Source organism: Battus philenor, unplaced genomic scaffold (genome assembly GCF_028537555.1).
Source record: "Battus philenor isolate CCGP_79_NKW_IND1 unplaced genomic scaffold, ilBatPhil1.0.hap1 SCAF_13, whole genome shotgun sequence".
In the NCBI taxonomy this organism is placed as follows: domain Eukaryota; kingdom Metazoa; phylum Arthropoda; class Insecta; order Lepidoptera; family Papilionidae; genus Battus; species Battus philenor.
Genome location: NW_027181675.1, coordinates 8,269,019 through 8,283,862, shown reverse-complemented (window position 1 = coordinate 8,283,862; position 14,844 = coordinate 8,269,019). Strand labels below are relative to the sequence as shown.

The window sequence follows — 14,844 nt, the reverse complement described above, 5'->3', positions numbered from 1 at the left end:
TTGCATGCATCCATAAATATTATTGAATAGCAAATAGAAAATAAGACTCGAGATATAGTGACTAGCATTATAACTTTATATGTATCTAGTTGTCTATGACTTGAAGGGTATATCCTTATTTTAATTTAATATTAAATTGAAAACTCCAATCATTAAACCTGTGCCTTGTTCATAAAAGATGATACTATTATCAATGAGACTGTTTTCGATAAATGTTTGTGTTGTTGGTCTTTTAGCATGGGATTGACGGCTCACGGGTCCAGTAATCGAATTGTAATATTTCAGTTCTTCGTAGCCCTTGTTGCTAAGGTTTTACAGATGGTATTGGAGTTGGGGTCAGATGGTTTGTGTGTGAATGATAAATGAAAAATAATAATTAAATGCTATCTTATTTTTATTAGGACCACCTATACTTCGGGGCAGACTACTGTCTCGCTCTCTGCCGGATGCAGCAGGAGGGGGACCTGCATTACTTCGTCGCACAGACGCACGCACGCCCACTACAGTGACACCCATGGCTGGCCTCGCATGGGTTTCTGTTGACTCCCTTTGTGGAGTGCAGTATGAGGTACATTTCCATACGTTTTTACTAGTTTTACAGATACATTGTAGATAACAGTAAAATGTGTCTAAATGAAAAGATGAGTCCACAGTTGTAGTAATTAGAAAATAAAAACTGGTGTAACAATTTTAACTTGTTAAAATTAAAAAAAAATAGGACAGGCAAGTAGTCGTGTGATTGACACAGCTGCGATAATCAATTATATAATAAAAAATTATATTTTAGCAGGTACATATACATAGATATATACACATGAATACAATATTTTTTTTTCGCTCCAATTAATGATTGTCTTAAACAGTGTATTATAATAGTTATTATTATTATGTCACGCTGAAATCCTTTGCTGTTGTATGGCTGGCCCTTCATGATGATTCATTATTGAATTATTTTAATTATAACACTTATTTCTATAGCTTTGCTTATACGTTACTTCTTACAACCTTTAATTTGTTCAGGGCGCCACTTCAAAATTTGTCTAATTTTTACTCATACTATGCTACTGCTACTATGTAATTGATAAAATTTGTCATATTTGTAATGATATGCCAAAAATAGGTGACGGTTAGCGGGTCCACGGGCATCTGGTCGGCGTGGTTAGAAAGCCACGCTGGTGGTGTTAAGGAGGCTCGTCCGCTGTCTGGAGTGGAGGGTTGTGTGCTGGAGCCCACGCCCGCAGAGCTGGCAGCCTTGCACTCTGGCTCCGCATACCTGAACGTCCGGGCTGCTGATAACGTCACCGAACTTTTGCGCACGCGGATTCCACAGGTGATTGTCATTATAATAAATTTTATGTTTCATCAAATTTCATTGAAGTGTGATCTCTCACGCTAGGCCTTATTGGCAAACATAGTCACTTAAAGAACCATGGAAAGGGCTATGCTCGGGATTTCTCTACAGGATGAATTAGGATTAAGGAGATCCGTAGGCGAACGAAAGTGACTGATATAATCCGGTGGTTTGATATGTAGAAGTGGCAGTGAGCAAGCCTCATAGCGCGTAGAAGATGCCCGCTAGGGCCTTAAGGTTACGAAGTGAAGGCTAAAGAATAGCCAGGGCAGCGTAGCAAGTCCACTCACAATGTGGACGAACGATCTTGTTAAGTTGTCTTACAACACCAGTCTTTCGACGTCTTTAACTGGCTAGAAATCTGTGGGAGAGACCTATAAAAACAGTATGACAAGGATTCAGCAGTGAACGCCTTATAGCTTAAATGAAGAAGAAATTGATCAACAAAATTCATTTGAGTAACATTAACATACATCATAGCGATATTTTATATTTATTAAAAGTATTAAACAAGTTACCTTCAAATTTTCATAATTTCTTCAAATCCAGGACTCTGGATCGAATGGATTTTTTGGCAAATAATTTCATGTTCCAATAAGTGTAGCATTAACTCAATTCTTTATCTAACCAAACAAAAGACGATAATAATGTTCATATGATTTGTTCTTACCTTTTATTTTCTAAAATTATTTTGTCTATACGTGGGTTATATTCTGAGAGAACTATTAAAATGATTCTCTACATTTTTAGATTATTAATAGCCTATTCCGAATTTATTCTCTCTTATGTCCATCGAAACAACTGCTATCTTTCGTTATGTATCTTGATTTGAAAATAAGCAAAAATAAAATTTTAAAAAATTTCAGAACTGTAAATTTATTTTAAATTAACGATCATCATCGCCGGTCTTCCCCAACGATCGATTTTCATGCGTGGTACAAAGATCACTAGATCTGCTTTATATCATCGATTAAGGTTTATTATTTAATAACAACAAGTTACCTACACAAGATATAACTTTTTACTTTTCCACCTGTAAATCGTAATAGTTTTTCATTTGAGCCAAATGGTGAATATTATTTTTAATAATTGTACATTAATTAATTACATGCTGTCAAGGCCTCTCAAGCAGTTAGGTAAGTACAAATTTTAAAATATCAAATTAATATTATAAAAACATATTAATAACATGTTCACTAATTAGATCAATAATTTGATTTTAGATAAGTGTGTCGCCATCTTGTTTACCGACTGTTCCGTGGACATCGGACAACGAACTTAGCGCCAGTTATGCGCCAACACATGTGGAAGCACCGCCACCTGATAATTCGTTAATCAACACCGCTTCTTGTTATTATGGCGGACGGTTTTATGAAGATGGAGCACAATGGATGGCTACCGAGGTAATTATGTGTTTTATCTTCAAAACGGGAGATTATTTGGTACTGGTACTTCATCCTTTCAGCTTGTTCCGCGAAATTCGTTAGTCAGCTTACTCTAGCGTGTAATGCCCCAGAACTATCATACTGTAAATTTAAAAAAGTTCATCAAACAAATTCAAAAAGCTAGTGAATTATTAAAGATAATTTAATCGATAATACTTCCTGGCAACACTTTGTCTTCTGCACTAATGACACTTTTGAAAGAGACAAAAAATTTCGATTGACTTTTTTGTTGTTGGATTTATATAGATCAAGGCGCATTTGGATAGGTGACTTCAATGACTTAAATTTATACTATTTAAATTGTGCTCCTAAAACATTATATGCTTGATCTACGACACATTCAAAGTAGAAAAGTTAAAAGAGCTTTAAAAACTATTTGGTCCCTAAGAATATTGATAGAGTCTTAGTAGTTTAAATGTTTTGATGGAATCCTTTAGAATATGTACATAATAATAAAAGAGCTATGTTAGAGAAACATTTGAAATATTTTAATTGTGACACTAAAAGTTAATTGAGAGTTTTTTTTAGTCGTGCCACATGTGCGGGTGCGTTCACGGAATCTTACGCTGTGTTCCCGTGCGGTGCCCACCCGTGAACTGCGCAGTACCAACCATACAGCCTCCCGGACAGTGTTGTCCAATATGCACAAGTACGTTTTTAAATCGTTTATAAAAACTAATATAAATATGAATGACAAAATGATACTGTAAATTTTTGCGCCCTATATAAGCATTCTAAAGATGGCATACTAATAATTATATAATAAAAATAATCAGTAACGAATTTCCACAGAATTACATATTTAAAAGATAATTTTTATATCGACGTTAGTAAAAGTAATTTTGACTTTATGAAAGAAAACTGCGGTCATGTTAATAGACGGTATCGTGTTCGTTTTAGTAATTGGCAAGGATTTCAGTATCACGTTTGTACCGACACCGTGTAGTCGTAGTGTAGTAGACAATATATATGCAGTGTAGTGAATGCCTATCAACTTTTACATTATTGCTACAATATGTATGTTCGTTAGATTCAACAACAGCTGTGTGGAATGAATCGCATGGCTGCCATCTAGCAGGGCAGTATCATGCGCCCGGTTCCTCTTGGCATCCGTACCTAGTGCCGGATGGATACGACCTCTGCGCTGTCTGTACTTGCGAGTTTGCCACGCGCCAGGTCCGCTGCCCACGAGTACGATGCCCACCGCTACGCTGCGCGGAGAAGGATGCCTACAGACCAGACAAGAAGGCCTGCTGTCGTGTCTGTCCAGAGGTAAGAGTGCTATAAATGTCTCTAGCAACACCTTCTCGTTCGGTCATCCGACACGAAGCCGGATCGCAGATCACACGGGACTCCAGCCCTTATTATACTAGATAGAAGTGTTGCGGGAGTTTCTTGTGCCACTTCCTCTCCCATGGCTGATGCTCTTCTAAGTGGTAGTAGTGATATTAGCAAGAAGAATCAATATATAATTAAAAGAATTTTCTTCAATGGTGTGTTTGTATACAAACTTTTAAAAATTAAATTGATACACCCTCTTTTCCTAAACAAATCTCGCTCAGTGTTCCGTATTTCAAAATGAGATCAACACATTCTTTGCTAAATTTTATCGGGCAGTTTATTGCAAGTACTCATTTTCCCCACTTTGTAATTCTTTTCAGCCGATAGACGCCCACTGCAAGGCATAGGCATCCCCCAGAGATAGCCTCGATGACTGGCCTAGCGCTGCCCGCTTCCAGCGACTTCCGTGACATTCCGCGACCGTAATTATGTTGTCATGAAGTTCGTGTTCGCTATTCAACATCCTTTTGGCTCCAACGCTCGTTGGCTGCAAGAGCGATGTGCCCCGCTCACCGCCACTTGGATGAGAAATTCTTTGTAATTACTATAAAAATTTCTCGGAGATGTTGACATATCTTTAAATAAAAAAGTCTACAACATTGGCGTGTTATTGGTGACCACAAAAATCAGTCTTAACTGAAATCTATAGTGAAGGGTAAATATCTACCTATGGGCATCCTATGAATGAAATCTTTTTAGATTCTGCTTTTTGTGATGAAGATGAAGAATTTTGGTTCTTTGTGGCAGTAAAATTTATTACGTATAAACCGATTTGAGTTAGTTTTTTTTTTTGTTTTCGACATTTTGTATGCTTTGCATCACTCGTAATAATGGGTAGAACAAGAACATAAAAATACATTGGTATGATATCACAAAAAAAATTACTTGCAGGAAAAAGGGAAAAAAGTTGAAGAAGAAACGCCAAAAGATCAAGGAGCGCCACGAACTCCCGAAGAAATATTAGCAGAAGGCGGTTGCAAATTCCCCGACGGTCCCTTACCAAACGGCAAGGAAGTACATCCATCCATACACTCTCATGGCGAGCAGAGATGCGTCACTTGCCGTTGCAAGGTATGTTTGTGTAATAGCGGCTGATAAAGATAGTTTTAAACGCTTTACTTAGGAACATATGAAAGCAATAACTACAATATGCAGTTATCCATTTTTATATTCTCTTCTAGATCATCTTGTTTAAGTAAGTTTGTAATACTTAATTCATATTTATTATCAGTCTATCGAATAGAAACTAATTGCCGGTTTGTTCAATGAAATAAACCAATACTTTTTTAGTTAGAATGAACTTTTCGATGTTTCATTCCATTTACTTCGATGACTTTTTGCAGTCTTTCCGACAATTTTATAATTCCAAGCTCGTAAAAAGTAAGATACTTTTCAGCCGAAACCCGAATTTTACAGCGTCGTCTTTACTGAAAATTATGACGTGAAAGGAATTTTATGGGGATCTAAATTACTAGTAATCCGACGGCACAAGATCAACTCTATATGGAAAATTAGCATAAATTCCCAATCAACATTCAGTTGCCGACAGGAGACCTCCGACAAGTCTGCTTCTTTAGAAGCACCTCAAATTGACCTTTCGTCGCTCAAAATTGAAAGCAAAATCTTCTTATACTGGATATTATTCTTTTGCATTGAAGTTGGCAAGACTCGTTATCATTTATCATTTTCGATTGCTATTGTTGTACACAACTTTTCGTTTCAATCAACACAATTCGATCTATTTCTAAAACTTCATCAGTTTTTAAAACAAGTCGAATTTATTTCATTTCAACAACAAATTGAATTTGTTGTTTCGCTTTGAGCTTCTTTCAAATCGCGCGGAATCTAAATCTATAAGATAGTCTGCCCTTTCAGATTATGAAACGTTTAACTTATCGAAAATCCTCCGTGTAGCTCCCCGATTTGTTTGCATGATGGTTTTGATATTATGGTCACTAAGTTCTATTCACCGATTTGTGTGTTGGTCTTTCCTGATTGTGGGAGTAAAAGTACTTTGAGTAAAAATCTCCAGAATGGGAATTTTCAATTTCGGCATTGCCTTTCTTTAATGTCCTTATCGCCATACACTTCACGTAACTTTCTGAAGGTGTGCACTGTGTTGTTTCTTTACGGAAATAACAGTGCAAAATACTGAGGTGAAAAATAAAACATTAAGCAAATATCTACGGAATGAACTAGAAAAGCTTTTAGTAAGGATGACTACTAACATACAAACATAATGAGTAAAAGACCACAACATTTACGGATATTATAACGTCTATAATTGAAGTCGAAAATTACTTAATTGCAAGCCTAATGTATTCATTCCCTACTGAACATGGGTTTCCACAATGTCTCAAATGTTCTTTGTTTATTTACTATTTCTGCGGACTTTGTACGGAGAAAAGTTATTAACCTGTCGCATTCTAATAGAAAATATAAATTTATGTGACATATTACAGAGTAAAACTTATAAGCTTTTGTTGACATATGAGCTATACATTCACCCCTTTAGCTTTTACAGCTATAACCTATCATTATGAAGAAATAAATAATTGTTTTTTCTAATATCATGTTTCATGTTAATTTTAGGACGGTGAGGTAACGTGTGTACGTAAGCGGTGCGGACGTGCAGCGTGCGCGCGACGGCGGCGAGGGGACTCTTGCTGCGCCTGCGCACGCCACCGTCGACAGCGGGCGCCGCGTCACGCCCCCAGCTGAGCTACCAGCCGTCACCATGGCAACGCACTATACCTACAAGCAGTAGCTCGCTTACTTTCCAATTCACATTACATTTCTAGTTGAACAAAGTAATGCGAACATGATCAAACCCACAAAATTTTATATAAATGTGTTATAAGCAGAAAGAACCCGAAACAGATTTTTAATAATTTCTCTCAAAAGCAGAATCAACTGATCATTGATTATAATTTAAATTGTATGTAATAATACCAACTCGATGATGTGGATTGAAATATAAAATATGCAGTAAAATAACATCATACCAGCCGAACTATGTTCTTCGCAAGGTTGCTGCCAGCATTCAGCGCCTTTCGCGATGTTAACTTTGTTTTCAGTGTACCTAGTGGGGTGCTCACTCACACTGCTTAAACATTTATTTATACAATTAAAACACAAATCCATGCCACTTGATTCCAACAATATGACATATAAACTACTATTGGCCATATTAACCCCCTTAAAAAGTCGGTTGTGTAGAGAATCGGGTTGCTTATCAAAAGCAGTTTTTATTTACTCTAATCTTTTTCCGAAAACCTTAGATCTTGTTTATAAAGGTACTAATTGTATAAAATGCCCACGTGCGGTTATTAAATCGCCCAACTTTGTATTATACGGTGGTTGTTACTTGCGTCGTTCTCTTTAAAATTATTATATAATTATATAGATTTAAGTTAGTGCTTCAGATGTGGATCACATACTTTTATGATGGATCGATGAATTTACTTTTTACTTTCTTACGTAATATTCTTCGTCAAATGTATAAGAAAAACGCGATTCACCCTCATGTAATTTAAATAAAATCCAACGTTGATTTATTTTATCCGCCTAAACAGGAAAAATTTAAATCAAATACACTATAGCTGTCGTTTACCAAATTTACATCTACTATATAGACGAAATATCCAATAAATTCTTTCAAGGTTTTGGTTTGCCATTTACCAAACTAATTATTGAAATGAGTTACGAATACGTATTACACACATTACAGGCCGAGTATGTGGGTGATAATTAGCGAAACAATAGCACTAAAACCTAGTACTGCTTTAGATTACTTCCTCTGGTTTGATGTGATCGGGTCAGCTGTGGAACTATTGCTTGTAGTTAGTACGTGTCCTAGGCTAAGTGAGTGAATGCTTCGCTCTATAGACTGATATATTTTTATGTATCCTGCGATTCGAATGTTTATCGGTCGGGCGCGCGACGGCCCGCCGTCGATCGGAGCGGCTTCCGTTACGATTGAACGACGTTAAATATTTCGCTTCCCACCGGTATTTTAATTGGTATTATGAAAACGTCACTAAATTTTGATAGGCGCATTGCACGGGGCCGATGCGACTGGCCGCGTCGTTGTCGTGCGACTCGATCGCTTCGTCAGCGAGGAAGGCGTGTTTGTGGTAGACGTTAAAGATGTGCCATATTTTCTTAATGTAAATAATAAATTATTACATATGAATTATTCTTATTCTGTCGATATTTATTGCCGATTCTATTGTATATTGTACCTTATTGGGAGTTTAGGATTGTTAGACTAAATCATCACAAAATTTGTTTTTATATGTAAGGTCTTCATTTTGTGCATTTGCTTGTAATTTTGTATATCTTTAATTTTACACCACGTAAATGTAAACTTTACACATTTTTAGCATAATTTACATTTTGTTAGTCTGTTTACCGTGTTGAAAAATTTATCTTTAGTATATTTTGATCTTACGTCTCCGATTATTCTTGTAAATAACTTCATGTTACATTTTACGTATGTATAACAAAATCATATTATTCGTATTTACGTTGTATGCTATTCTATTGGTGTAATTGTGGATGATGATATTAAACTCGTAGTTACGTTAATTATAAGTGAATTTCGTGACTAGTTTTGTTTAATTACTAGATAATTATAGTTACGTAATTAAGAAAGCTAGTCCAAATGTTTCGATGTGATGGAAATGAATGCCATGTAGCTAAAGATATGCCAGCCTTGAATATTAATAGATTCTATACTTATATTAGCGTAAGTTATGGCTTAAAGTATCTCTTTTATACGGCATTATAATTTAGACGCTGAAGATATCGTGAGACATTACCAAAAAGATTTATTTCAATTTTTTGTAATGATAAAATTTCGCGCTTTTGTTGTGGGTTTCTAGTCCATCAAAATTGTGAATGTATTATAGTGTTATACTCACGTTGTAATGGCTATCATTTGTTTTATTTTTTTTTGATGTAATAAGGATATTAATTGATTATTAAATACGAGAGTTATCTTGTTTTTAGAACTTTGTATAATCTAACAGTAGGAAGTAATCACCTATGGCTTGCAAATAACATAACTAATAGCCATAAAGGATACTATCAACTTGCTTATATTGCGTTGTTTTCTTTTTAATGATTATTGTATCCAGTATAATGTCTACACAATGTATACAAAAATGTTATCAACTTATCAAGATAGTAATGGAATATTTAAAATGTTATGTACACGATTTTTTACGGATTTGATAAAATTTGCATGTAACGATGATCAAATACAGCCATTTAGTTTGTGAACCGTCGAAATATTTAGTATGGATTAAATTACCTGTGAACTTTTTTGTTTTCTTTTAACACTCATTTTATTTTTGTCGATATTCGATAATATTGAAAAGAATTAAGTGAAAGATGCCGGGTTTAGGATGCTCCTAACCGCTCATTCCGGGAATTTTTGAGACAGACCCATGTCTAGCAGTGGATGTCCGTTGAATGTAATGATAATGATTAGTAAGATTGATAAAATATTTGATTATTACCATACAAAACTATATTACGAGTACTATAACGTGCTAATACTGTATCTACATAAACCTTTTTTTTGTAAATCGTATATACTTTGATTCTTACATCTATCTTTGAATGTGGGATCCCGATTAATTTGCATTAAATCAAAAACCTTTATGTCAAACAAAACGACAATTAACAGTCAAAAAGCTTAATAATTTATAAAAATTATTTAATTCATTACCTTATATTTAGGGTTTATGATATACATTTTTATAAAAAGTCATGTCTGTTAGAAAATAAAAATATCTGAACTCAAAAAGGTTTAGAAATTAATAATATTAGAGAGATGACTTAGTTAAAGCACGTAATGCATCTGCCAAGGCGTCAATAACGGCATCCACGACACGAACATTTGAATTGACACCCATTAGACCAATCCTGAGAGATTTCCCTGCAGTTGGTCCTAGACCAGGGAAAATTACGATCTTATGCCTGAAATGGTAATATTTTATTACGTTAGACGAGCACTTAATAAATTTGGTAAAGATACAAAGTTCTCCTGGTAAGTTTTACTCAACACAAAATTACAATCGCCGTTATAACATAAACTTGTATTATTATATTACTCTAGGCCTCATTTGCAAACGCATAGTTGCTCAAAGAGCTATAGAAGCTATAATCGGGTTTTACGAAACCAAATCAGGAATGAGGAGATTCATAAACGAACTAAAGTAACTGGCATTACATTGTTATTGCCGATTATAGTTACTATAGGTTGGTAAGATGAAGTTTCAGTGTGAGCAGAATGTGGCACATAGCTTGCAGACTAAGACAGGGGGTGGGGTTAAGATTCTGTGAGCAGGCAAACGCAGCGAAAGACGTTCTATAAGGTGGGCAGAATACCTTGTCAAGGGATGACGCGCCTCCAACCAGTCCTATTGAAAATCTATGAGAGAGGCCAATATCCAGCAGTGGATTTCCTACCGCTGAGATGATAATGATGATGAAATTATTCAGAAAATGCACAATTTTTATTTGAATACTTGTGATGGCATTACAAGCATCTGTCTCTTGTTGGATGTGAATGTTGATTGAAGTCGTTCTTTGGTGCGTGTTTTACTTTCCAGTTTAATACATCATTTGAAGTGTTCCTCGAAAAACGAAATAACTCGGAATAGAATGTCGTCGTTTGTCAACTATCGGTTGATTACAAATACATAAATTGTTACTTGTACAACTTTTAAAAAAGTAGGCGCAGTTAAACCCTTTTTTAAATTACGTTGCAATTATTGAAGTTCATCTTTATCATTTGCCCCTTTTACTGCTTTGTACACTAAAAGAGCGCTATTTATCTTTGTTCAGCGAATAAAGTATTGTAAAAGGTATAAGTATATTATTCCAGAATTAAAAACAAATTTTAAAAGAATTTAAAACATACATTTTGAATTCTTCGCACAAATTAGAAAACCTATTTTGAGATAGTGAGTAGAATTGCAAGTAGAAGTAATAGTGAACAAGCCACACAGGAGCATGCAGAAATGGTTCCTGGGGCCTCAAGGTTTTGACGAGGAGATCATAACTCGGCATGCGCAGCGAAGGACGTCCATCTACACGGTCAACAAAGGGCTTTGTTAAGGTCGTCGGAAGACTGGCAGGCAGCTTTCAACCGGTCCTATTAAAAATCTATGTAGCCCATGTCCAGCAGTAGACATCCTATGGTTGAAATGATGATGATGAAAAGGAGTTTTGTTTTTAACTTACTTCTCAATAATATATCTCACGACTTTAATGTAATCATAGCCTTTTGGTAGCACAACCGTCGTTACAGTTAGTAGACGATCTTCAGGATTTGGTACTAAAAACTGAAGTGAAAGTTGTTGCAATCGTTTATGGAAATAAGCCGTTGTATCTGCGTGCCTCTCCCATAAATTCTGTAAAGTCTCTTTACATACTTCTTGAAGACAACATCTCAGCGCCCATATGAGGGGTGGCGATAGCGTGTGATGGTAGCTGTGGAATTGTTTTTAAAAAATATTAATTTTCATATTTAGTATTCTATCCGGGCAATGCAATTTAGTAGCATCTAAATATGATATAGTGGTATTACAATCTTTATAAGGCAGTTATTTTTACAATATTTATTTATTAATTTTAAATTACTTTAGGTCATCATTTAAAAAATATTATTGCATACGATAATTGTGCTTACAGACATTGACATATAACGAGTAACTTTGTGATACACTCTTAACTAATTATTTGAACCATATGTAAAATTTAACTTCGAAAAAAAATGAATATAATAAAATACACATAAAATTACTTTTAAAAAGTAAATAGAATCTTTACCGTTTTAAGTTATGGAGGACCTAAATACTTGTAAAACTTGCCAAAAATAAAATTCCGCTTACTTATTTATTTCTTCACCAGTATACTTACTTTACTCAGTATACTCGTACTTTTATTTTTTTCTTCCAATTTTTTATAAAAATGGTTGCGTTCAAAAACGAATAAATGATGTTTTGTGGATTATTATTTAACAACATTGTTTTACAGCTATAACTGAATAATTAATAATAAATGTATTGTGTATTCTTGTTTATCTTTTCAATAATTTTGGCGTAAAAAACAAGTTAGTAAAAAAGTTTTTAAAATATAATAAATACTTTTTGAAGAACTTGCCTATTTGACATGTTTAGATTGATAGGAATTATAAAATAGAAATAAAGTCGAAGGGCTTTAAAACATTTTTTATGTGGACTTTTGATAATAAACCTTTTATTATTTTTGACATAAAAAAATATAAGTACAAAGGTTGCATTGTCGCAGAAAAATCATCGTACAGACAACCACTGGATGGATTTGTTTAATAAGCGAAAATAGAGCGGGAGATCATCAAGCTATAGGTGTTGGAAATATATACTACAGATTATTTATGATACAAAATGAGTGGTAATTTCGAAGATGCGTAATCAAGGTTATATACTTACTTTAGAAATCATTAATATAAATAATAAAGAAAACTAACGTTCGTGTATTCCCGTAACAATTCCACTGCTGTGCCAATAATTTGATATCGAAATAGAAGGGCGGATCATGCTTTCTATTATTTATTTTCTCCCTGAAGCAACACAGAATATATCAGTTACTCACACACGAAATAAAAGGAAAATCCGTCAAGACGTGACTCTATCACGTCCGAAGTCGTCGCAATTGTTTACCTATAAGTCGTAATATAAGTATGAGAGATAAATCAAATGTTATTTATTATTTATTGGTCTTAACTGTTAGCGCGAATCTATAAGACGGATTAAAGCAAAAGGTTATTTTGTGTATTGCGGATTTAATTTATAAAACTTGCACGTGACCAGAGAAAAAATATGCTTTACCCGAAACATATTGCTTTATGTTTCCTCGAGTAATAGCGATGTTAAGGTGAATAATTTTTACAAACAAGTTCTGCGTGTAGCTCTTCTTCGTAAACTAAAAAAATTTACTTGTTAATATGGTATAACATAAGTATAATATATATCATACATAATATAATATAAATAATACATAATCGAAACTAAGTTGTTTGATAATTAGAATTAGAAAATTTATTTAATTAATAAAGAATCTATTGTAATTTAATTATTTATCAATAAAAATCTTTTCTTATATAGTTGGAATTAATAATAATTTAATGTTTTAAATAGTTATGTAGACATGTAAGTGTATTTATATATAAGGTATGGAACATTGAAAAAAAATTATTTTATTTAAGTGTGACAAACTAAATAATGTAATTAGAAATACTTTATAATGTCCTGGTACATGAAATACTAATGTGATTAATATTAATATCAGACAGGTTTACCTTTTATCAATCGAGTCGTAATCGAGCGGAGAGACACGTAAAGAGCAATTAAATAATATAATAAAAAAATTAAATTGCATTTTGTTTTCACGTCACCTGATAACATGTTATAGTAAATTTTATTGAACAGGATAAAAGATTGATTATAATTTTGCATTTTGATGTTTGATAAAACATGCTATTTTCTTACAAAATTAAGTTACTACTATTTATGAATTTTAGTCTGTCGTTTTTACAATGGCTACTGGCTGTAAAATGACAGCGAAAATAAAAACAAAAGTAAGGATTTATCGTTACAGTTATACAAAAAAACATGGCAAATTACCTAAAACTAAATGACATGTTAGAAGAGTAATAATTAAAAAAAACTTGACGATGTTTTTAATTTTTTTTTTGGCTTGATATTGAGATATGAGACACTCTTTACAAGAAGTAGAAAGTAATAATATCAGAATAACGATCTTACTCTTCAAGCAATTAATTCGTAGTAGCTTGTATGTCGTAATTACATACAATCACTACATATTTTTTTTCCCTTACACTGTTACTGTTTGGGACAGGGACTTGACAGTATTGGTAAATATTTTTTACTGCATTTTAATTTTATTCATTATTCTCCTTTCATTCTTCCTAATTCCTTTTATACGTTCCTTCCGTCCATTGCAATCTTATTCTTTCATGTTTTCTTTAACACATCGCTTTCCTTCCTAGGTCACAGATTATTACAGTATCACAGATTATATGACTCCTATATAACTTTTATTTACATTATATTTTAATTTTTATACCTAGTAAGTTACTAGCTCATAAGTAATTACTACATCATTACAACTCTAATACAAACTTACTCGGCTTTTGAGCTGAATGCAACTGGAGAGATTCCGGCCGGACCGCTGAGGACTTTCTGAGTCGAGCAGTAAACTCCATCTATTTCCCACTCGTCCATGAAAAACGGTACACCTGCGATAGACACGACCGTGTCCACTAACAGCAGCGCATTGTATCTGTAATAGATCAGAAGAATAACCTATATGAAGATACGTTTTACCTATATGATGACGTTTTAAAAATGTTTTTAATTTTTTAATCAAACTTTCTTTTCCAACAGACATAACTATATAATTTTCTGTGGTTTATATTGAAGATCGGGTCTATACAGGTAATTGGATATAGTTGTAAAAGCTTAAATGGGTGAGTGTATAGCTGAATTTCTGTCTATTAATGTATGGTACATCCTATCCAATAATCAAAAGTTTCGGAAATAAAAAATAATGTAGTAAAATATACAAAGAAAAAGAGTTTACACAATTCGTATTAACGCACTTTAAATTTATTTATTGTTTACTGTCTTT

At 33.8% G+C, this 14,844-nt stretch overlaps 2 protein-coding genes across 5 annotated transcripts in view; one reads left to right on the top strand and one right to left on the bottom strand.

Annotated features, from left to right (window-relative positions):
• Positions 1-9,461, top strand: part of sog (short gastrulation) — an 87,939-nt gene extending 78,478 nt beyond the window's left edge. The window contains exons 10-16 of the mRNA XM_068777286.1: positions 402-568; positions 1,121-1,330; positions 2,575-2,754; positions 3,325-3,445; positions 3,827-4,068; positions 5,029-5,208; positions 6,730-9,461. Of these exons, the coding sequence (XP_068633387.1) occupies positions 402-568; positions 1,121-1,330; positions 2,575-2,754; positions 3,325-3,445; positions 3,827-4,068; positions 5,029-5,208; positions 6,730-6,858 (1,229 nt within the window). The 3' untranslated portion in view covers positions 6,859-9,461. The remainder of the gene's footprint in view (positions 1-401; positions 569-1,120; positions 1,331-2,574; positions 2,755-3,324; positions 3,446-3,826; positions 4,069-5,028; positions 5,209-6,729) is intronic.
• A 393-nt stretch (positions 9,462-9,854) lies between these two features.
• The window catches only part of Agxt (Alanine-glyoxylate aminotransferase), a 12,558-nt gene continuing 7,568 nt past the window's right edge, over positions 9,855-14,844 (bottom strand). For all 4 annotated transcript variants that reach the window (XM_068777348.1, XM_068777349.1, XM_068777351.1 and 1 more), the window contains exons 5-8: positions 14,341-14,496; positions 12,662-12,754; positions 11,395-11,643; positions 9,855-10,125 (exon numbers count right to left, since the gene is read on the bottom strand). In XM_068777348.1, the coding sequence (XP_068633449.1) occupies positions 9,972-10,125; positions 11,395-11,643; positions 12,662-12,754; positions 14,341-14,496 (652 nt within the window). In that variant the 3' untranslated portion in view covers positions 9,855-9,971. The remainder of the gene's footprint in view (positions 10,126-11,394; positions 11,644-12,661; positions 12,755-14,340; positions 14,497-14,844) is intronic.